Below are 23,290 nucleotides of genomic sequence, written 5' to 3' on the forward strand. Positions count from 1 at the left end.
ATTGCAGGCACTGTAAGCAGAGGAGTGACAGGATCTGATTTATACTATAAAATCACTCTTATTACCCTGTGAACAATGGATGAGAGCAGTAGCCAGGAGTGCATGTAAGAGTTTTATAAAAATTAAGGCAAATGATGATGTTGTTATGGCCTGAGTTTGTGGCAGTGAAGACGGAAAAATATGTGGGCTCATTTTCTATGTATTTTGTAAAATATTTCCAAATGGATTTAAAGTGAGGTAAGAAATTAGTGAAAATGGAGCCTGACAACCAGATGTCTGGTCTAGGCAATTGTGTGGACAGTAATAATATTTACTAAAATTGGAAAGATTGAGGATAGGACATTTTTCCCATGATAAGTCTGAACTGTCAAAGTAATAATTAACTGGATAATTAGTCAAGGACCACCTTGACTGGCATTTGAGAAAATGAAAGCAAGAGGTGCAATAGGATTGTAGGATCTATTTTTCTTGACTGAATTCTACTAAATGGTATTTACTCTTTCATTCTAATGTATAAAAATAGGTAAACATTTGAATCATCTCTATTTCTATAATTAATTTAAATATTTGAGCAAGTCCTTTGTTTTCCCATCTCTGACCCATCCTCCATTTGCCCACAAAAACTTGTGTGTGTGTGTGTGTGTGTGTGTTTTTTTTTAAAGTTATTTGGGGGTGTTATAATCACCACACGGTTCTTGAATAGTAGTTTAGGCAATGACCGTTATTGGAACAACTGAAACCTAGGAGTGACTTAATTCAGATTTCAAATTATTTCAGGTCTCAAACTGCCAGTTGTATAAAGCAGTATAAATTTGTTTCTTTACCTGCATCAGGCAGTACTGATTAGGTTCTGCTACAATAACATGACCTCAAATATCAGTGTCTTAAAAAAACCAAATGTTTATTTATCACATGCAAAGATTTCAGAGTCTCAAAACTATTGTCGTTTTGGTTGAGGTGTTGCTTACATGACTACTGGTCCTTATTAGAAATCAAAGATGTAAATGATAAAATTACCAGTGTCTCTATTGTTAAGTATTCTGTTTGTGACTTCATGGCTGGTAGCCTGGTGAGACTTTCTATGTGTATATGTTCATTCTCTTTCATTACATGTAAGTTATGCAGGGATGATTCATCGAGAATACTTATAAAACCCAATATATTTCACACAAACAACAGATGCTTTGTTTTCAGTTTTGCAGAAGGTAAAGCTAGACTTGGTATAATTAAAAATCATCAAAGAGTTAGTGTTATTTCATATATTTAAATGCTGATTTATTTTTTCTTGAAAATATATCCCTGTTTTTCTTCAGAAGTGGAGAAGGTGACAGGTTAGAGTAGAAATTCTTTCTTTAGAATCATGTTTTAGTGACGCGATGGAGTTAGAGTCTTCATTCCAGGAACAAAGGCAAAGGAAGGAAGGTATGCTGCAAAAAGCTAAGTCAGTATGAGTCTCTGCACAGACCTAGGCCCACTGGGAATGAGATCTGTCTTCACGGACAGTGGGGACACAAATGCAGGAAGGTATGACAGCCATGTGGGCTTCTCTCTAGAAAAGCACCTGGGTCTTAGACGTGGACTTCTTTTTTTTTTTTGAGATGGAGTCTCGCTCTGTCCCCCAGGCTGGAGTGCAGTGGCGCAATCTCGGCTCACTGCAAGCTCCGTCTCCCGGGTTCACGCCAATCTCCTGCCTCAGCCTCTCCGAGTAACTGGGACTACAGGCGCCCGCCACCACGCCCGGCTAATTTTTTTGTATTTTTTAGTAGAGACAGGGTTTCACCGTGGTCTCGATCTCCTGACCTCGTGATCCGCCCGCCTCGGCCTTCCAAAGTGCTGGGATTACAAGCGTGAGCCACCGCGCCCGGCCAGACGTGGACTTCTTACCCGGGAGGAAAGCACAAGAAGTGACTCCGGGTCTACGTGGGACCCACAAGTGAGTGACTTCAGGGCTTCCTCTCCCCTACTACGTCTGCAGATTCATCTTCAATCAATATTCGGGACTAATTAGGATACACAAACACATCAATTTTTATTTCTAGTCTGGATATAAATTTAGCAAGATGTAGGGCTAGCAAAAGCCTCACATCATAAAAAAGAGATGGATTATTTTGATAAAGATCCTGTATTCCTCTGACGCTTCCAAAATAGTCAGAATTTCAAAAGGTTATATAATCTTTAATATGTGAAACTATATATTTAAAAGGTTGAATGGAATGGAAGTAAAATTAACGATATTTTAAAGTCATCCCTAAAATTAAGGAGTAATCCTGAGGGCAGGGGATTCTATATTCTGTGAAAACCCTAGAATTCCTTAGCATCTACTGTTCTTCAGAGAAGGTTGAAAAGGCATTTTAAAATTGAAAGCTGGTTTCAGTGAAATGGATGTTATACTGTTCTAATCAAATAAATCTACTGATGACTCACAGGAAAACAAGTCCAAAAAGCTAATAGAGAAACGAAAACCAGAAAAGAGTCACGATATAATACTTATACCTTGTAGCAGTTAGGGTTCAATCAGGTAAGCAGAACCAGATTAAGTGATACTGATAAGGGATTTATCGTAATTAATTTTGAGAACTGGGAAGGCTGTTACTTTTGCATCTGATGGTGAGCCTGATGTTGCTTGTAGGTCAGCAGGGCTGGCAGCCTGGAAAACAAGCTGGACTTGAAAAAATGGTTAAGATGGTACATTTTATGTTATGTGTTTTGTACAGTAATTAAGCGACCTTGAAGCATGGAAGCAAAAGAACACATTGGAACCACATCTTCCTCTCATCTCCAACCTTAACCACAAGGATGACCTGGCATCCATTACCATGGAGTTGTGCAAGCACTTGGTGCAATACTCAGAGACGCTAAAGGAGATTTGGTGAGAGCAGGAGAAATTATAGGCCCAGCTATAGTCCGGTGCTAGGGAGGTGAGCCAGAGGACCAGAGACAGAGTGTGTAACTTGCGCCCCAAATCCATTTTGGTGCACCATGGCTGCTGTCTTACTTTCTACCTCCCAAATCCCACACAAATTTCTTATATGACCAACACAAAGGCTGTTCAGGAAAGATAGTTCTAGTGAATGTAGTTACAGCTTAGCTAAATTTACCCAGAAATACTTTTAGGCTGGTAAGAAATGGAGTTGAATAGTGCCATGGGTGGCAGTAAGTGGGAATATTGAATGCCACATGCACTGTATGTGTGCACATAGAGGTGCAGACATTCTAGAGTTTACTACCTGGCAGTCCTTGGTCAAGTTAATTATGTGCACATCCTATGGCCCAGCAATTAGGATTTTTATTATACATTGCAAAGAAATCCTCATACAGAATTAAGGAACATGGGTATGAGAAGGTTCCTGATACCAAGCTATAATCCCTGTGTGTTCATTTATGGGTGGTGGTTAGGTAAAACATAGTGGATGTCAGTGCAGTATTTGGATACAGCAGACTGCACACTCACAGTGGCTCAGGCCTGTAATCCCAGCACTCTGGGGGGCCGAGGTGGGTGGATCATTTGAGGTCAGGAGTTTGAGACCAGCCTGGCCAATATGGTGAAACCAGTCTCTACTAAAAATACAAAAATTAGTGGGGTGTGGTAATGCGTGCCTGTAATCCCAAGTATTTGGGAAGCTGAGGCAGGAGAATCACTTGAACCTGGGAGGCAGAGGTTGCAGTGAGCCTAGATCATGCCACTGCATTTCAGCCTGGGTGACAGAGTAAGACTTCATATCAAACAAACAAACAAACATTGGGTATTACTAACAAAGCTCAGTGAAAAAGAGGACCATGATATATATAATACAATGGCATTTAGGTATCTTAAGAATGTGTGCATGTAGAACTCAATGGTTACCTTTGGTGAGGAGAATGCAAATCAAGGCAAAAGAATATTAAAGAGCTGTAATATTTCAAGTGAAGCCCATCTTGCACTATAGAAAATGTACTTATCAGGATGAAATCCCATTAAAATGGCTGTCAGTAATGAAATCTGTTTAACTCCAAACTAAGATACAATTTTACACCCTAAAATAAAGTATATAGGCCACCCCAGTAGAAGAGGTGACCTTTCTTAGAGAAATGCATTTGTTCTTTCCTATCTCATTTCCAACTATCTCATTATAAAGGTCTTTTAGACATACCCAGTAGTTCTACAATCTGGCTTCACACTGGTGTTACCTTGAGACCTTTAAAAAATGTCTGTGTTGGGTGCAGTGGTTCATGCCTGTAATCCTAGCACCTTGGGAGGCTGAGGCGGGTGGATCACTTGAGGCCAGAAGTTCAAGACCAGCCTGGTCAACATGTCAAAACCCTGTCTCTACTAAAAAAAATACAAAAATTAGCTGGGCATGGTGGTGTGCCCCTGCAATCCCAGCTACTCAGGAGGCTGAGGCACAAGAATCGCCTGAACCCGGGAGGCAGAGGCTGCAGTGAGCTGAGATTGTGCCATGGCACTCCAGCCTGGGCAACAGAGCAAGACTCTGTCTCAAAAAAAAAAAAAAAGAAGTTCATGTTCATGTTGGGTTCATCACAAATATCCTGATTTAATGTCTTATAAACTTTCCAGAAGATTCCACTAGGTAGTTGAAAGTAGAACTGTTGTATTAGCATTTTCTATCTAGGCTATTTCCATGTTTACCAATAAATGACATGATAAATTCTTCCAGTTTTCTTAGGAACTCTAAAAAAAAAACAATGCCTTCATTCAAATGCTGAGATTGGATTTCTAGTCCATTTTCCTCGTTTATTTGAAAACACAGCATGAGGTCAAAACAAGGATGAATCAAAGGTAGTTTCTGATTGTTGGTTTTATTTTATTTGATGGCTCATTATTTCAAGACCTCTTGGAACAACATTCCTTGTCCGTCTTAATCTTTTATTCATCTTACAATTATAGTAACTAATGCCATTTCAACATGATTTCAACTTGTGACTTTTGCAACTTTATAAACTGGTAAATTTATGAATTAAACACATTTAATGCACCCCAAAGTCAAAAACCTTACGTGGTTAACTGTTTTAAGAGCTTATACATGTGTTAAGATATATAAAGGTACTGCTTCATGAACAGTGTGATTTTAATATGTACACGCATGGGCATGAGTGTGTGTGTGGGGGTAAAACAGACAGTGCAAGCAATAATATTTAGTAAGTAGATAAGACCAGCAAGTCTTGAGAAATAGATTGCTTTTTAGTCAAATGGGGCACTTGTAAAGGAATAGCTAGACTATAGGTGAATTCACTTGAAGATTTCCTTTTCCTTTTGGAAATTTGCAACTTGAGTTTTGAACCTGATTATTCTTTAAGGTATTTCAGCACTGAAAGCTAGTCAGTCTGTCCTTTATCATTTCTCCCTGCCGTTAGGAGATATTGCATGCAAGTGGAAGAAAGGTCTATGAATCTTCTATTTTTCCCTTTTTAATTTGTTTTTAAAAATCTTTAATTTATTTATCTTTATCAGCCATAAAAAAGAATACGATCATGTTGTTTGCAACAACATGAATGGAACTGGAGATCATTATGTCAAGTGCAATAAGCCAGGCACAGAAAAACAAACATCACATATTCTCACTTGTGGGACCTAAAAATCAAAACAATTGAACTCATGAAGACAAAGTAGAAGGATGGTTACCAGAGGCTGGGAAGGGTAGTGGGGGCCTGGGAAGGGAGGTGGGGATGGTTAATGGGTACAAAAAAATAGAAAGAATGAATAAGACCCACTATTTGATAGCACAACAGGGTGACTGTAGTCAATAATAACTGTACATTTTTAAAATAAAGAGTGTGATTGGATTGTTTGCAATGCAATGGGTAAGTGCTTAAGGGGATGGATACCCCATTCTTCATGATGTGATTATTGTGCATTTCATGCCTGTATCAAAACATATCATGTACCTCATAAGTACATACACTAGGTACCTACAACAAATGGAAAAAATAGGGGGCCAGGCGTGGCGGCTCACGCCTGTAATCCCAGCACTTTGGGAGGCCGAGGCGGGCAGATCACGAGGTCAAGAGATCGAGACCATCCTGCCCAACATGGTGAAACCCTGTCTCTACTGAAAATACAAAAATTAGCTGGGCGTTGTGGTGTGCGCCTGTAGTCCCAGCTACTCGGGAGTCTGAGGCAGGAGAATTGCTTGAACTCGGAGGCGGAGGTTGCAGTGAGCTGAGATCGCGCCACTGCACTCCAGCCTGGTGACAGAGTGAGACTCTGTCTCAAATAAATAAATAAAATAAAAAATAAAAATAATCTTTATGTATTTATTTTACTGCTTCCCCCCTCAGCTTTAATGTGGTACAGTCAGATAAATACGTTCTGCAGATCTCATGTACAGCATGAATGGTCTGCAGATCTAATGTACAGCGTGATAACTGAAGTTAACAATACTGTATTGTGTACTTGAAGTTTGTTAAGGAGATCTTAAATGTTCTCACCACCACCACCAAAAAAAAAAAAAAAAAAGATGATTATGTGATCTGATGGGTAGATTAATTATCTGCTTTGTGGTAGTGACTTCACAATGCACACATGTGTCAAAACATCATGTTGTACATGGTAAGTATATTAAATTTTTATTTGTGAATCTTCCTTTGAAAGCAGTTTCTCACAATCATTCTCTATGGAATTGAAGAAAGACCCCAATCACTTTTATTATTTACTTTGAACTCATGTGAAGATCTTAGTTATTAAGACTTTACATGCATTCTGTCATTTACACTTTATACCCCAAAGTGGGCACTATGATCTTCAATTTACAAATGGGAGAACTGAAGCCTTAGAGTTTAAGTAACTTCCTTTCATGGCTTTTTTTTACAGCCCCAAATTCAAAATGAGCATGTTGAAAGCATCCACTCTTTTTCCTTTCACTTCTTCAGATTTCTTTCTCTTCTTCGCTGAAGGCATTTTCTTGTCATCTCTTCTCCAGTATTCCATTTTCAATGGTTCTGGCTAAAACGGGGAGGGAAGGATCTTATCTTTACCACCTTCCTTTTGGCTATTTCCTTCTGACTTCTGTCTCTGTCTTCTCTTTCATCAGTCCCTTCCTTCACTCCTAAATGTAGACCCTGGAGAGCCGCTGCCCTAGGGCTCAGGTGCTAGCTCTCTTAGCAGAAGCACCTGTGCAGAAATTTTCTGGCAGCTGGGCCCCTGCTCATTTGATATTCACAATCTCTGCCCCACACACTATGCTTTGGTCTTGGTAACTGGCCCTCTTTCTCTTTCCTGTGATCACGTCCCCACTTACGCTCCTGTTTGTAGGACTAGGACCTCGCTTTCCTTGCTGTGAACATTCTTCTCTTCTCACAGACTCCCCTGGGGCATGGATCAGGGTCTGTGCCCCCATTCTTTCTCTCAGGCCTGGCCCTGTGACCTTCATAAAGATTGTGGTTTGCATCTTCACGTTACCTACTTCCTTACTCCCTGTCACTTGGCTCGGATCTTTCTATCACCTATTTTAGGACATTTATTTAGGATAAGCATATAATTTGGCCACTTTTTTTTTGTCAATATAGATTCTTTATTTTGCCTTTTATACAAAAGGTAGCATACTAAAACAATCTTTTGCACTTCGCTTTTTTCACTTACATATCCTAGAGATCTTTCCCTATCAAGCATACAGAAGGTTATCTCTATTTTTTAACAGCCATATTGTATTTAATTATTTAAACAGTTCTTAGTACCGAAAGGAGGCCGGGCGTGATGGCTCATGCCTGTAATCCCAGCACTTTGGGAGGCTGAAGCAGGTGAATCACCTGAGGTCAGGAGTTCGAGACCAGCATGACCAATATGGTGAAACCCTGGCTCTACTGAAAATACAAAAATTAGCTGGGCGTGGTGGCGCATGCCTGTATTTGCAGCTATTCAGAAGGCTGGAACAGGAGAATTGCTTGAACCCGGGAGGTGGAGGTTGCAGTAAGCCAAGATTGCACCATTGCACTCCAGCCTGGATGACAGAGCGAGACGCCATCTCAACAAACAAACAAAACAAACAAACAAATACAAAAAGCCTAAAAAACAAAACAACAAAAAAGAAAGTGAAAGGAGGGGTTTTAACAATCATATTAGGATAACAGGCACACTTTGGGCTTCACCATTGTACAAAACAGAGATTTTGCACAGGGCTTTTCCAGTTAAATTTTAGGAAAGCTGGGTAACATTTCTATACCATAGTTTTCTCTACCATAACATTGGGTTAATAGTAGTACCTGGGTCCTGGGTTATTGTGAGGATGAAATGAATTAACATATATAAAGCATTTAGAACAATGACCTGTACGTAGTAATCATTTAATACATTTAAACAATAATTTGCATTATTATTATATCTGTGATATTGGGCAAAGTAATTAACCTCTCTAAGCATGTGAGAATTGAATGTCATCACGCATATAAGGTACATAGCACTGTTGCTGGCACATCATGTAAAATAAGTGCCTGAGTGACCACCTCCCTCCTCCAGATGCTTCTCTTACAGTGTGACTGTCTCTTCTGGCTATGCAACTAACTCTGTTCTACCTCCATCCCACAACCTCTTCCCACTTGTCTACCCATATTTGTTGCTTGTATTTCCTGTTCCAACAATGTGTTAAGCAACATCTGAAAGCCAGAAGACAGTTATCCCTCACACCAGTTTCCTAATCATCACTAAGCCCTGGGGAAACACAATGGATCAGCGAGGCCCCAAATGCAGATGTGATTAGCACACTGGGCAGTCAGCCCGCAAAACATTTTCCCTGAGTCCTCTAAAGTGTTGCATAAGGTAAAGATAACGTTAAGTCTGTGGAGGCTTCCGTTATCGGGAAAAGATGCTGTAGTGATCTTTTGTGAGTGTCTCCTACTTGCGACAAGGTGGACTTGGGAGGAAAGCCGTCTGCCAAAGCCTGAATCCTCCAAGGTATAGATTCTCTCTCCATAGACATTCCCCTTTCTTTCATATCTTTTGTTAAAATGCCTCCCGGTGGACTACTGGGGATGTCTGCAAAGGTCTCTGTTTGGTTGCTATGTAGAGGTTTGGAACATTTAACTGTGAGCATGGCTTCTCTTTAGGATGTGATGATTCCTTTGGAGCCATCATAGAAAGTGTTAGACATAATAATACAGCAATTTCTTTGGGAAAATGTGGGTATGGATACAAACACACATGCACACACACCTCTTAGGTACATTAAATCCCACTGGCTGCACCTGAGTTTGTCTGCCAGCTCTGATAATGAGGGGTGGTCTCGATACGCCTGAAGTATGGGGTCTGCAAAGTGCATTTTAGCATAGCTCAGGGGACAGTGGAGTGTAATGATAACTTGAGATGGATTACCAGGTTCTGATTTTTAGCTTCTGAAATTGCTGGCTGCGTGGGCTTGGGAAAGCTACTGAACTTCTTTGTTCCTCAGCTTCTTCGTCTGTTAGATGGAAAGGATCATAACAGTAGTACCCATTTATCTGAGGTTGTGAGAACTAAATTAGTAAACATGAGTAAAGCCCTTAGAACAAATGCCTGCCACATACTAAGAGCTGGAGAGGTGAACTTAACTGGCAGTTTCCTAGAAAATCTACATTTCTCTGATTTTGTGTGTGTGTGTGTGTGTGTGTGAGACAGAGTCTCGCTCTGTCACCCGGGCTGGAGTGCAATGGCACGATCTTGGCTCACTGCAACCTCCGCCTCATGGGTTCAAACAATTCTCCTGCCTCAGCCTCCTGAGTAGCTGGGATTACAGGCGCATGCCATCACAACAAGCTAATTTTTTGCGTTTTCAGTAGAAACAGGGTTTCACTGTGTTAGCCAGGATGATCTCAATCTCCTGACCTCGTGATCCTCCTGCCTCGGCCTCCCAAAAGTGCTGGGATTACAGGCGCGAGCCACTGCACCCGGACCATTTCTCTGATTTTTTTAACAAATAAATAACTGATTTAACCGAATTTTAGAAAATATAGTTTGTTTCACCTGGAGGCTGAAAATTCTCCCTGATTATTTTGATTATTTGAAACAAATCAAGTTAAATAATATGGTTAGATATTTGCTCCCTTCAGAAATGCTCTTGGGGTTTCTTGGGATGAGAGGCTCCAGCGCTTGCAGAGGTATTTTCCATTATCATTTATCAGGATGGCTACCTTGGGCTGGACCAAAAGTCTGGTTACTGATTGAACATACGTGTTAACTGAGTGCTTGCCATCTGATGATTCTGAGCTAGGCACTGGAGTTGCAGTGATGAGTAGACAACGAGGTAACAGACAAGTATCCAGGCAATTAAAGCTCAGGCTGATTAAGTGGTATGAGAAGGAAAGTTGACGAAATTTTGAGAGCAACCAAAAGGGGTGCACGCTTCTTCCAGAGTTGGCCAGGACTAAAAACAACGTCCTAGAAGTATGACATGTGGGCTGAAAATCAGTCTGGAAGGGCCGGGCGCGTTGACTCATGCCTGTAATCCCAGCACTTTGGGAGGCCGATGTGGGTGGATCACCTAGGTCAAGAGATCGAGACCAGCCTGGCCAACATGGTAAAACCCCATCTCTACTAAAAGTACAAAAATTAGCTGAGTGTGGTGGTGCACGCCTGTAATCCCAGCTACTTGGGAGGCTGAGGCAGGATAATAGCTTGAACCCAGGAGGTGGAGGTTGCAGTGAGCCGAGATCAGGCCGCTGCACTCCAGCCTGGGAGACAGAGCAAGGCTCCATCTCAAAAACAAAACAAAACAAAACAAAACAAAACAAAACAAAACAAAACAAAACAGTATGGAAGGAGAGCAGAAATTATCCAGGTGAGGCTTGGGGGGACTTGTCTTCAGGAATAGGGGGATAGCACAGAGGATTAAAGACAGTTGAGGGCTTGGAACTTCTGAAGGAAGACAAATCAATAAAACAAGGCTGGATGGAGTTTTGAGATAGGGAGGGGTGAGGGGTGAGGTGGGAGACACAGGCAAGAAATTATCTGGTCATAAAGCAGCGACATTCTCCATATTGCATGCATCTTAGTTCATTAGATATTTAATCCAAAATACATACAAATTTCCCAGTGGATAAATTTGAAGTCTTAGCTTTTTGGCTATTCTTATTTATACTTCTTGCAGATAATTACGTTAGGAAATCATTCACATAGAGTTTGCTTTAAGCTTTATTGATCTTCCCTGGCTCTTGGGTTCTGTGCAGTGCTGAACATGGGAGGTTAAGAGTTCCTTGTCATTTCACATTTATCCATATTTAAATACATAGAGAATGTAATTTAATCTTGGCACGAAAATCAATATTGGTAGGAAACTTTGATGAAGAGTATTGGTAGGAAAATTTTATGACATTTCTAATAAATGTTTTATCAGTATTGGTAGAGAACTTTTATGAACTTTTATAGCAATTCCCAGTGTAATAATACAACATGGCTTGACTCTCACTTTAAGTCAATGCTTAGTAAATTTGTCACCACACTTAAATGAGGGTCATACATGCCCCCAGAATAGAGTATCAGAAAGGTAAACATCCTGAAAGTGGCATGTATTTAGCTTGACAAAAAAATCATTAGAAAAATGGATCTAGTATATAATTTATAAGAAGGAGTAGAAATTAAGATACTATTCTTTACTTTCTTTTTCAATAAAAAGCTTTTATTTTAGATTGACGGGTACATGTACAGGTTCGTTCTATAGGTAAATTCGTGCCACAGGGGTGTGTTGTGCAGCTTGTCACCCAGGTACTAAGCCTAGTACCCAATAGTTATTTTTCCCGATCTCCTCCCTCCTCTCTCTGATAATCTCCAGTGTGTGTTGTTCCCCTCTATATGTCCGTTTGTTCTTATCATTTAGCTCCCACTTATAAGTGAGAATATGTGGTATTTGGTTTTCTGTTCCTGTATTAGCTTTCTAAGGATAATGGCATCTAGCTTCATCCATGTTCCTGCAAAAGACATGATCTCATTCCTTTTTTTGGCTGCATAGTATTCCATGCGTGTATGTACCACATTTTCTTCATTCAGTCTACAACTGATGGACATTTAGGTTGATTCTATGTCTTTGCTATTGTGAATAGTGCTGCAACGAACATTCACGTGAATGTGTCTTTGTGGTAGAATGATTTATATTAAGATCTTATTCTTAACCCAATCAATAGTTATGGCAGAATACAGCATCATTTCGTGTGTTTATGATTCATCTCATGCCATCTCCCTCATCAGTTAAAAAAGCATATAAGCATTTTACAACTATTTTGTGTTGGAGGGTACTATGAATTAGGAAGTTATATTGCCCAACATTCAGAAGTCCAATGGAAGCATTCTGTGTGTACTTTAGTGATACATATTTTTTAGCTGTAATGATTGAGGTCGTTGTTTTGCGACCCTTATATATATATAAACTTGAAGTCATTTTTGTCAGAAGGCAGAGTATAAGTTAAAAGCTGATACCATCTGTTCACAGGTTAAGAATTCCGTACATTATCAAAGTCAACTCTCACAATGTTAATATAAAATTAAAATTATTCCCATTTTTACAGAAAACTGAGGTTCCCACTACAAGGTCATGCAACTAGTAAGTGATGAAATCTGGATTTGAATTTGGATCTTCCATAGTGCTTAAACTCTGAAAACTGAGGTTCCCACTACAAGGTCATGCAACTAGTAAATGATGAAATCTGGATTTGAATTTGGATCTTCCAAAGTGCTTAAACTCTACCATGTTATGTTGATACTCAGAAAGACATCTTCTATATAGTGCTGTATAATGTGGTGGTTTGAAAAATATTGGACCTTGGACTAGAATGTTTTTAGTAGAATCTGAAATGATTTATAAGCTATGCGAGTTTGGGTAAGTTTCTCAGTCTCTCTATACCTCAATTTTTTTCATCTGTGAAATGGGAATAATAATAATATTATAACAGAATTAAATATATTAATACATTCACAGCATCCAGACAGTGCCTGGCATATAGTAATAAGTATTAAATAAATGGCACCTACTATTATTACTGGAATGTGACTAAAGCCATTATTCTTATAAAGAGACCACTGCTCAGAGAAACCATATGTCTGGTTGCCCTCGACTGATATGAAGAAAGGCAGGGACTATATATCAGTGCATGCAAAATGAGAAAGAAATTGTTCTTCACCATTCCAAAGTTAAGTGAAGTACCAAGGCCTACTACAATGACCTGATGATGTCTACTACTCCAAGGCAAGACAGAATTGAATATTGTACAAACTCTGTTGTTACTCTGCCCTGGTGTCCCATTTGTGGAGAGTCATTGTAATGTATGGACAGAATCGAACCCTTCTGTAACACTCAAAATTTTAGTAGCTAGTGGAAAAAGGGAAAGCATGAAGGCTTTGGATTTCTTTTCTATCACAGCCATAAACAACCCCAAATGGCCTCCCACGAAGTTGATAATGCAGAGCTGGGGTCAGCCTCTGCCCATGGTACCCCAGGCAGTGAGGCGGGACCAGACGAGCTGAATAATTCTGTCTATCAGCCCATTGATGGATCACAAGATTATCAGAATGGAAAATTACAAGTTCTTGGGGTAAGTCAGCCTTAGTTTAAACACTGATTTAAGAGGGAAGAAAATAAATACAGTTGACCTGTGAACAATGTGTGTTCGAACTGTGAGGATTCCCTTACATGTGGATTTCTTCCACCCCTGTTTGCCATCCCGAGACAGCAAGAACAACCCCTGCTCTCCATCTTCTTCCTCAGTCTATTCAATGTGAAGAGGATGAGGATGAAGACCTTTATGATAATCTACTTCCACTTAATGAATAGTAAATACATTTTCTCTTTCTTATGATTTCCTTAATAACATTTTTAGTTTCTCTAGCTTATTGTATATAATATATCACATACAAAATATGTGATAATCGACTCTTTATGTTAATAGTAAGGCTTCTGGTCAACAGTAGGCTATTAGTAGTTCAGTTTTGGGGAAGTCACAAATTATATGTGGATTTTCCACCGTGAAGGGGTGGGCATTCCAAACCCCGATGTTGTTCAAGAGCCAACTGTGTCATGTAGAAAAACTTGCTTATGCTGAGAAGGAGGAAATTCTGAGTTATTTATCACTGACTTAATGATGAATTGGAGAAAAGACAGGGACTTCTTATAGATCTGGGGAGCAGAAATGCAGAGGCATTTTCTCATGGTAGAAAACATCAAACCTTGGAGAACAGATTCCAAGACCCTTCATTTTTTGTTTTGTGCCTTTTGACCAGCCATTTCAGGAGGCTGAGCTCTATGAAGTTTATATTCTATATTTTAAATTTAAACATTGGGTTGAGAGAAAGGCTGAGTAGGATATGGCTTATCCTCTGTCTGCCTTCATCATATTGTGACCCAAAAGCATGCTGGGAAGAGACTTTGACTCCATCTACCTTACCAATCATGTCTCCTTTTCTCTCCTGCCACTTTCTGAGAGGAGTTCGTGAGAAGGAACAGAAATGTGGGAGAGAGGTGAAGATGAAAGGCTGCCGCTGGAATTGGTGCGGATAGTGTGGAACAAAATCTCTTTCAGATAAGCTCTTGTTCTGTTAATTTAGGCTTGACACTGTAACCATTTCAAGCACCGACATCTCCTTTCTGAGGAAAATTAAAATGGCCTGTTTTCAGTGTCCACTTTAGTATATGACTGTTATGCCTTTTTCCCCTTTCTTCTTTCAGGCCATTCAGATCCTGAATGCAGCAATGATTCTGGCTTTGGGTGTCTTTCTGGGTTCCTTGCAATACCTGTTCCACCTCGAAAGGCACTTCTTTTTCTTCACCTTCTACACAGGCTACCCGATTTGGGGTGCTATATTTGTGAGTATTCATACTCCCCTGGCTGTATGTTATTTCTTAGATACCACTGCTGGAGATGTGTTTGATGACAAAGGTATTGTTTGTGGGTTATTGGAAGGTTGCATGCTGTGGTTTTGATTCACAATTCTTGATATAAACAATTAGAGACAATAAACTCTTTCTTTTTTAATTAATTAATTAATTACTTAATTTATTTTTTGAGACAAGGTCTCGGTCTGTCATCCAGGCTGGAGTGCAGTGGCATGATCTCTGCCCACTGAAACCTCTGCCTCCCCAGCTCAAGTGATTCTCTTGCCTCAGTCTCCTGAGTGGCTGGGATTACAGGCATGCACCACCATGCCCAGCTAATTTTTGTTTTTGTATTTTTAGTAGAGACAGAGTTTCACCATGTTTTCCAGGACGGTCTCAAACTCCTGACCACAAGTGGTCCTCCCAGCTTGGCCTCCCAAAATGCTGGAATTGCCACGCGTGAGCCCTGATGCCAGGCCAAAAATCTCTTTCTGATTAAGAGAAACCACATTTGCCAAGTACAAATGAAGTCCTAAAAATTATCTTATATCTATGTGTTACATTTATAGATACTTGAAAAATTGAATGAAAAATGGATATTGATGAATTGCCTTGTGGTACAGCAGAGAGTCCTGGCTTGAGAGTTAAGAAATTTGTCTGCTGATTACTGTCTGAAAATCAGAAGAATTATTTCCACTATTTGGGTCAACATGCAATCAGAAAAAATAGGGGTGATTTTAAAACGTATTCATTCAGCTTTGATTACTTGATTATTACTTCCCTGATGGTTCATTTTTAAAAAGTGAATGATATGTTTGTTGGCCATTTGTATATCTTCTTTTGAGAATTGTCTATTCATGTCCTTAGCCATTTTTTGATGGAATTGTTTGTTTATTTCTTGTTGATTTGTTTGAGTTCATTGCAGATTCTGGATATTAGTCCTTTGTTAGATGTATAGATTGTGAAGATTTTCTCCCACTCTGTGGGTTGTCTGTTTACTCTGCTGACTGTTCCTTTTGCCATGCAAAAGCTCTTTAGTTTAATTAGGTCCCAGCTATTTATCTTTGATTTTATTGCATTTGTTTTTGGCTTCTTTGTCATGAAATCCTTGCATAAGCCATTATCCTAAGTGAAGTAATTCAGGAGTGGAAAATCAAACATCATATGTTCTCACTTATAAGTGGGGGCTAAGCTATGAGGATGCAAAGGCATAAGAATGACACAATGGACTTTGGGGACTCAGGGGGAAAGGTGGGAAGGAGGTGAGGGATAAAAGGCTACAAATTGTGTGCAGTGTATACTGTTTGGGTGATGGGTGCACCAAAATCTCACAAATTACCACTAAAGAACTTATCCATGTAACCAAACACCACCTGTTCCCCAATAACGTATGGAAATAAAAAAAAATTTAAAAAAACAAAATGAATAAAATTAATTGCATGGAAAGACAAAATAAATAAATAAATAAATAAATAAATAAATAAATAAATAAATAAAGTGAGCAGCATCAAGTACAATTCTGTGTCCTAGGATGTGAATTTAAAAAGGAGGTTTGTGTGACTATTGCTGGATATCTGCTAATTGAGGGAGGACCAAGAAGAAAATGGTTGAGACTTAACATTCCTTTATCTGTTTTACTTCCTATTTTCAAACAGTTCTGTAGTTCAGGAACCTTGTCTGTTGTAGCAGGGAGAAAACCCACGAGAACATGGGTAAGTAGCACTTCCTCTTTTTCTATGATCAGAGGAGTAGAAATATATTATTCATAAACAGTAGGATAGTAAGTGTCCATGAATACAACTGAGGCATTGAATATCATTTAATGCACAAAAAATTAGTTTTCTTAACGTATTCAGATGGTAGGTCAGCAGAAGATCACATACATTGCGAGGATGCATTCCTGGGATGCTTGCTGTTAATATTGGTGAACTTGAAGCTTAGAAAAAGTCTTCTTGATTTTTATGTGTTGTCAAGTTTGACCAATTCTAATTATTTGGAAGTAAGAACTCCCACCACTAACTAGTTTGACAACTGAAAGTCCAAACTTCTATTCTAAACAACTGCTAAGTCTCTATGATGTGTTCTTAGTGAGTCATGTAGCCACTGATACTCCACTTTCCTAGTCCATTCATTCACTTTCCCTCCTCCATGGATAGCTATTTTACCATTTTATTGTATCCTCAAACACCAATCCCACTTCTCTCCTCCTTACTCTCTGCTGATGATTTTTCTGTCTCTTCTGAGAAAACTGAAGCCATTAGGAGAGAATTTTCAGACCTCCACTACTTAATGGACTAGATCTGTACCAATGTATTTTTTCTTCTAGCCTCTTACCATAGGAAAACTTTGTGATTTTCTTTAAAGCTGATCTCCCTACTTGAGTATAAGATTCCATTCTTTTCTTCCCCACACAAGTGCATCACTTTAATTTGTGTCTCTCTACTATATATATATTTTTTGAGTCTCACTCTGTCACCCAGGTGGAAGTGCAGTGGTGTGGTCACAGCTCACTACAGCCTCCACCTTGTGGGGCTCATGCCATCCTCCCACCTCAGCCTCTCACATAGCTGGGACTACAGGTGTGTGCCACCATGCCTGGCTAATATTTGTCTTTTTGTTTTTTTTTTTGGTAGAGACAGGATCTTGCCATGTTGCCCAGGCTGGTCTCAAAATCTCGGGCTCAAGCAGTCCTCCTGCCTCAGCCTCCCAAAAGGCTGGGGTTACAGGCATGAGTTACCTTGCCCCATCTCTAATCAGCATGTAAACATCCAGTTACTGTTCTAAACTTAAAAACAAAACAAAAAAAGAAAACCTTGACATTATTTCTCCCTGCTAGGGACAGGCACAATTTGTATTTCCTTCTGTAGCTAAACTCCTTCAAAGGAATCATCATGTTCTTTCTCTAATTTCCATATACTGGTTTGAATTAAGCCCACTTCAATAAGACTTTATTTTATTCCCTACTATCTTTCTGTAACTGCTGTCTTTAAGATCACTGAAAACTTCCACCCTGCTAAAACAATGGTCGACTCTTGATCCTCATCTAACTTAACCCATGAGCAGCATTTAGCATAGTTAGTCTCCCACTCTTCCTTCCAGGAATTTCCTCACTTGGCTTCCAGCATACATTGCTTGGCTGGTTTTCCTCCCATCTTTTGGTTTCTCCATCTCAGTCTCCTTTCCTGGTTCCTGTCCTTGTCTCTGACCTTTTAATGTTCTGGTGCCCCAGAGCTGAATTCTTTGCCACCTGCTCTTCTCAATCTATACGTACTTCTTCTGTGATCTCACACATTCTTATGACTTCAAATAATATCTATATGCCCACAACCCTGAAATAAGTATTTCCAGCCCAGGTGTCTCTCCTGATCATCAGACTGGCATGTAAAGATCCAAAGCCCAACTCCCAGTCTTCTTCCTCAAACCTTCTCCTCATGTCAGCTGAGGGGAATGTCATCCTTCTAGATTCCCAGACCAAACACAGAATAACCCAGAGTCTTCTTTCTTTCACAATCCTGAATCCTCTTTATCAGCAAATAATGTTGGCTCTACTTTCAAGCTATTATTACATCCAATTTTGACCTTTTCTTATCTTTCTATTGATGACATTTCATCCAATCCACCTTGTCTCTCCTAATCGGGCTTCTAGCTTTTATTGTTGAACTTCTCTTTGCCTTGCTAGAAACAGTGATCCCTCGAAACCATAAAGCCAAATATATCGTGTATTTCTTCCAAATCTTTCATTGGCTTTGTATTTTTCTTAGAGTTAGAAACAAGTTCCTTTTCATGATCTGCAGAGCCCTACATGATTTGGCTCTCTGTTAACTTTCCTTCTTCTTCATTTCCTAGTATTGCCTACATGCCTCCAATGCCCTTGGCCCCTTTGCTTCTTCAAAGATTCTGGCCTCAGGACTTTGAGTGTTTCCCTAACTGCAAGGATATTCCCCAGATATCCTCCTGGCTGGCAGCCACAGCTCTTTCATGCCTCTCCCCAGTGTCATTTCTATTCAATATCATGAACCCCTACTCCTCTTTTTGGATTCCCAGATTCTCCTTATCCCATTCTGTTAGCCCTTAGTACTTCATCACTTTCAAAAATATTCTGTAATTTACCTATAGTATGTTTACTTTTTTCTTTGTTTTTATTGCTAGAATATAAGCTCCATGGAGGGTGGGGGACAGAAATCTTTCTTTGGTCATTGATGTTTGTCTCGCATCTAGGATATCAGTGGGTGTGTTAACAATATTCAATCGATGTTTGTGTCAATGAATTGTTGCCAAAGGAATGAAGTATGTTCTGCATATATTAATTGAAAATTCTTATTCTTTTTTAGATACAGAACAGTTTTGGAATGAACATTGCCAGTGCTACAATTGCACTAGTGGGGATTGCTTTTCTCTCAGTAAATTTAGCAGTTAATATCCTGTCATTAAAGAGTTGTCAGTCTTCAAAGTCACCGGACCTATGCAATTACATGGGCTCCATATCAAATGTATGTTTCTGAAAAATATGTATAAAATATTTCAAACAATCCAGGATGTACAGAAAAATAATATATCAGGTACCAATGTGCCATAATTTGAACCTCTTTTTTTTTTGAGACAGAGTCTTGCTCTGTCGCCCAGGCTGGAGTGCAGTGGCGTGATCTCCGCTCACTGCAAGCTCCGCCTCCTGGGTTCACACCATTCTCCTGCCTCAGCCTCCTGAGTAGCTGGGACTACAGGCACCCACCACCATGCCCAGCTAATTTTTTGTATTTTTTTAGTAGAGACGGGGTTTCACCGTGTTAGCCAGGATGGTCTTGATCTCCTGACTTCATGACCCACGCACCTCAGCCTCCCAAAGTGCTGGGATTACGGGCGTGAGCCACCACACCCGGCCCATAATTTGAATCTTGGGTCTGCCACCTATTTGCTTTATAATGAAGGGCAAATTAGATAATCCCTTGAGTTTTCTCATTTTTGAAATGAGGATAACAATAGTACCCATCTCATAGGATTGATGTTAATATTTAATAAGTTAACATATGATAAGCAATTAAAACAAGGCTTAGCATATCATGATACACAATTATTACTACAACTACTACTATTACACTCCCCAGAGAGATTTTTTTTAAAGTTTCATTTCATATCTCCTTGCCTAATAAAACAAACGAGAGATTTACAACTTTCTCTGCAATCTGGAATATTCAAATAATGACTTGAAGTTTTGAAGGACTGCGCTTTAGAATGAAATGAGCATGGTGTTTTCAAAGGAAAGCTCTTTAATAACCTTACCAATTTTATTTTTTATTTTTTGAGACGGAGTCTCGCTCTGTCGCCCAGGCTGGAGTGCAGTGGCACAGTCTCGGCTCACTGCAAGCTCCGCCTCCCGGGTTCACGCCATTCTCCTGCCTCAGCCTCCCGAGTGGCTGGGACTACAGGCGCCGACCACCATGCCCGGCTAATTTTTTGTATTTTTAGTAGAGATGGGGTTTCACTGTGTTAGCCAGGATGGTCTCAATCTCCTGACCTCGTGATCTGCCCGCCTCGGCCTCCCAAAGTGCTGGGATTACAGGCGTGAGCCACCACGCCTGGCCAACCTTACCAATTTTTTTAAAATTTGTATTTAGGTATTCTACCTCTTGTGAGGTCTACTTAGAAATTAATATTTTCCTTTGGAATTATCCATTTCATCCCAATGATCTATGAACTGTTAATTACAGACTCACTCCTAAGCTTCCTGTTTTCTTGTTTTTATTATTATTATACGCTAAGTTCTAGGGTACATGTGCACAATGTGCAGGTTTGTTACATATGTATACATGTGCCGTGTTTGTTTGCTGCACCCATTAACATGTCATTTACATTAGGTATTTCTCTTAATGCTATCCCTCCCCCATCGCCCCACCCCACGACAGGCCCTGGTGTGTGACGTTCCCTGCCTTGAGTCCAAGTGTTCTCATTGTTCAATTCCCACCTATGGGTGAGACACTACTTGTGGAAGTTTGTGTTCTCATTTTCTTTATTATATTTTTAATGATCTAAATTTATATTTGTTGGAGCCTGATTTTTCCGTGAATTTGGAGGTATTTTTCCTCCAGGGTTATATTGTATTGGTTGCTTCTAGGTGCCTCAGTAACAACAGTAGAATCATCAGCCCAACCATTTTATTTTGTGTTTATATCAGCTTAGTGTTTTACTTTCTAGGGATAATGTAAATGCCTAAACCCCTATAAAGTGCTATTAATGAAATTGTGGAAGGGCCATTTTTGTTCATTTTCCTAAACTGCCTACTCCTCTCCTTAGTTTACCACTATTCAGATTGGAAGATGTTAGTGATAATGTCAGAATTTTGTTTCTACAGCTTCTTCCCCCTGTAGCTACTTCACATGCATTGACACAGAAATGCGACACATCTTTCTCTTCAGAGAAAATGTTTTCATGCTTTTAGATTGAGATACTATCTCTTCTACAGTATTATATGTGTCTGTGTCTTTAATTTATGGTTCGCTTTGTTCCACTTTATGGCGGGGAGATGTTGTAGTCTGGTTTCCTGCTGACATTTTTTTTTTTTTTACCTCTGGATGTTGCCACTGGGTTTGATATAAGGCATCATATCCCCTAGGGCATGGTGTCTCTACTGCTGATTCTCACCTCGCTGGAATTATGCATAACCATCTCTACCGTAGCCATGTGGTGCAAAACAAACTGCTGTAATTCAAGAGAGGTGAGATTTTTCAAATGATTAATCATTCACATGGTCTCAAAGCCTCCCTGTCAGGTTTGAAGTTGTTTCTGATGCTTAGAAATAAACTTTTATGTGGTAATGATTTGTGGAGTTCCTGGAATTAGAGATTGTATGAATGTTAGAGATGGAATGAAGGGTAGAAAAGAATTTGGACGTGAAAATGCAAGAGGAAATACTGTACTTGATATATAAGAGCATACTTTCTTATACAGCTGGAATTAAGTTTTATTATTTTCTTATAACTTGTAACTTTCTACTTGTATGACCTAGGAAAAATTAATAATTCTTTCTAAATTTTAGATATATTAACTGTAAAATGAAAATAATATTTTCATTCTCTTCTAATGTTTGTTGTGAGTACTGTCTATATAATCTTTACAGCATTTGGCACAGTAAACATCAATGAATGGATTTTATTGTTGATGATTATGATGATAACAGGAAGGGATGGGAGGAGGAGGAGATAATGATCCTGTTCGTGGACATTAATGTTGTTTTATTTTCTAGGAAATTTCCTCACCTCCCAATTCTGTGGAATCAAGAATACTTCCTTATGAAACTAATTCTGAGAGCATGAATATTTGACCTTAAATCTCCAGTGACTCAGAGCTTCACCCACAAACTCAGGAGAACATGAGCCTGTTTGTAAAGCTCAATCCTTCTACCATGGCACCAATCACAAGAACCTTGGACATTTGACTGACTCTATCCTTTCTCTCCTAACTATAAATCCTATTTGTGTGTTGTGGGTATGGAAGGACAGATATATTTCTTTAGGCATTCTTGGATATTTGTAACTTCTATGATCATTACTCCAAAGTTGTTTCCAGAAATTGGTTCTATTTCTTCTTACCCACCTACTCCATTGCTTTATGAGGTTTAAGGAAGGAAGGCAGTATAATCCCTATTCAATATATTTTTTCTAAAATCCAACTTCTGACCACCCAGTAGGAAGAAAAATGAGACATTTTTTCCATTACAGAGAAATGCTTCTTCACTTTAACTAACATCAGCATTATAAAAAGTGTCAAATAAAAAATTACCATCATTGTCATTAAAATACATTTTCACTATATTTGAGATAGGAGGGTTAAGGCTCAGGAATTTTATTTCAGTGAACTGCTAGAACTCACACATGCCCTGATATGTAAATGATAATTTATGTTGGTGAGTCTGAGAGCAAGCCCAAATGTGTTCTTCAAAGGACAATGGGAAACTGTAAAGTAGAGAAGTAAAGAATAAGGCCTTTAGAATCTGACACATCTGGGTTCAAATTCTGAAACTGTCACTTATTACCTGTATGAACATGGGCAAGTTATCTAATCTCTCTGACCTATTTTTCCTCATCTGTAAAATAGGTGTAATAATAACAACTACTTTGTCAGTTGCTCTGAGGGTTAAATGAAAATAAAAAAAAAATGTGAAACAGCACCACAGGTACTTGCTAATGATGTTGCTGTTGTTGCTGGTCTTGCTGTTGCTGGTGAAAGCCAAGGTGGGATTGTGGTCAGATGTGCTGGACAGATACAGTGGAAACCCTACTTATACTTCCATTGTGGCTCCTCGTATAATTTCCAACAACTCCAATAGCCATCTTTTCAAGGTGGCAATGTGGTGTGAAAACTTCCCTCAGTTCCTCGTTTATAAATCTGCTAAAGCACTTATATTTCTTATTCACAAATATTCAAGATAAATAAAATTTATGAATAAGAAATATAAGCACTTATTGTGTCCATAAATTTATACCCATAATTTACTCTTAGCTACTTGTATATTGTATGTGCAAAGGTTCTTTTCT

The 23,290-nt window shown here is 39.3% G+C and overlaps 1 protein-coding gene across 2 annotated transcripts; it reads left to right on the top strand.

Moving 5' to 3' along the window:
• Nucleotides 1-1,442: 1,442 nt before the first annotated feature.
• Nucleotides 1,443-22,798, top strand: MS4A3 (membrane spanning 4-domains A3). 2 transcript variants are annotated; one of them, XM_058439771.1, is made up of 9 exons: nt 1,443-1,524; nt 1,764-1,933; nt 2,715-2,869; nt 13,314-13,485; nt 14,616-14,753; nt 16,418-16,474; nt 19,094-19,252; nt 21,370-21,471; nt 22,000-22,798. In XM_058439771.1, exons 3-9 carry the CDS (start codon nt 2,817-2,819, stop codon nt 22,075-22,077), a joined length of 759 nt encoding a protein of 252 aa, XP_058295754.1. In that variant the 5' UTR covers nt 1,443-1,524; nt 1,764-1,933; nt 2,715-2,816; the 3' UTR covers nt 22,078-22,798. The 2 variants fall into 2 exon arrangements, with proteins under 2 accessions (XP_058295754.1, XP_058295755.1); XM_058439772.1 differs by lacking the exon at nt 21,370-21,471.
• Nucleotides 22,799-23,290: the final 492 nt, after the last annotated feature.

This window comes from Hylobates moloch, unplaced genomic scaffold, assembly GCF_009828535.3.
Source record: "Hylobates moloch isolate HMO894 unplaced genomic scaffold, HMol_V3 SCAFFOLD_5, whole genome shotgun sequence".
Classification (NCBI taxonomy): domain Eukaryota; kingdom Metazoa; phylum Chordata; class Mammalia; order Primates; family Hylobatidae; genus Hylobates; species Hylobates moloch.

What these genes read in the sequence shown, in the direction of transcription:
- MS4A3 (XM_058439771.1), top strand. Translation starts at nt 2,817, where the DNA reads ATGGAGTTGTGCAAGCACTTGGTGCAATACTCAGAGACGCTAAAGGAG. An exon ending in GAAAACCCACGAGAACATGG is followed by an intron (nt 16,475 to 19,093) that starts GTAAGTAGCACT and finishes ATTCTTTTTTAG; the next exon opens with ATACAGAACAGTTTTGGAAT. An exon ending in ACATGGGCTCCATATCAAAT is followed by an intron (nt 19,253 to 21,369) that starts GTATGTTTCTGA and finishes CATATCCCCTAG; the next exon opens with GGCATGGTGTCTCTACTGCT.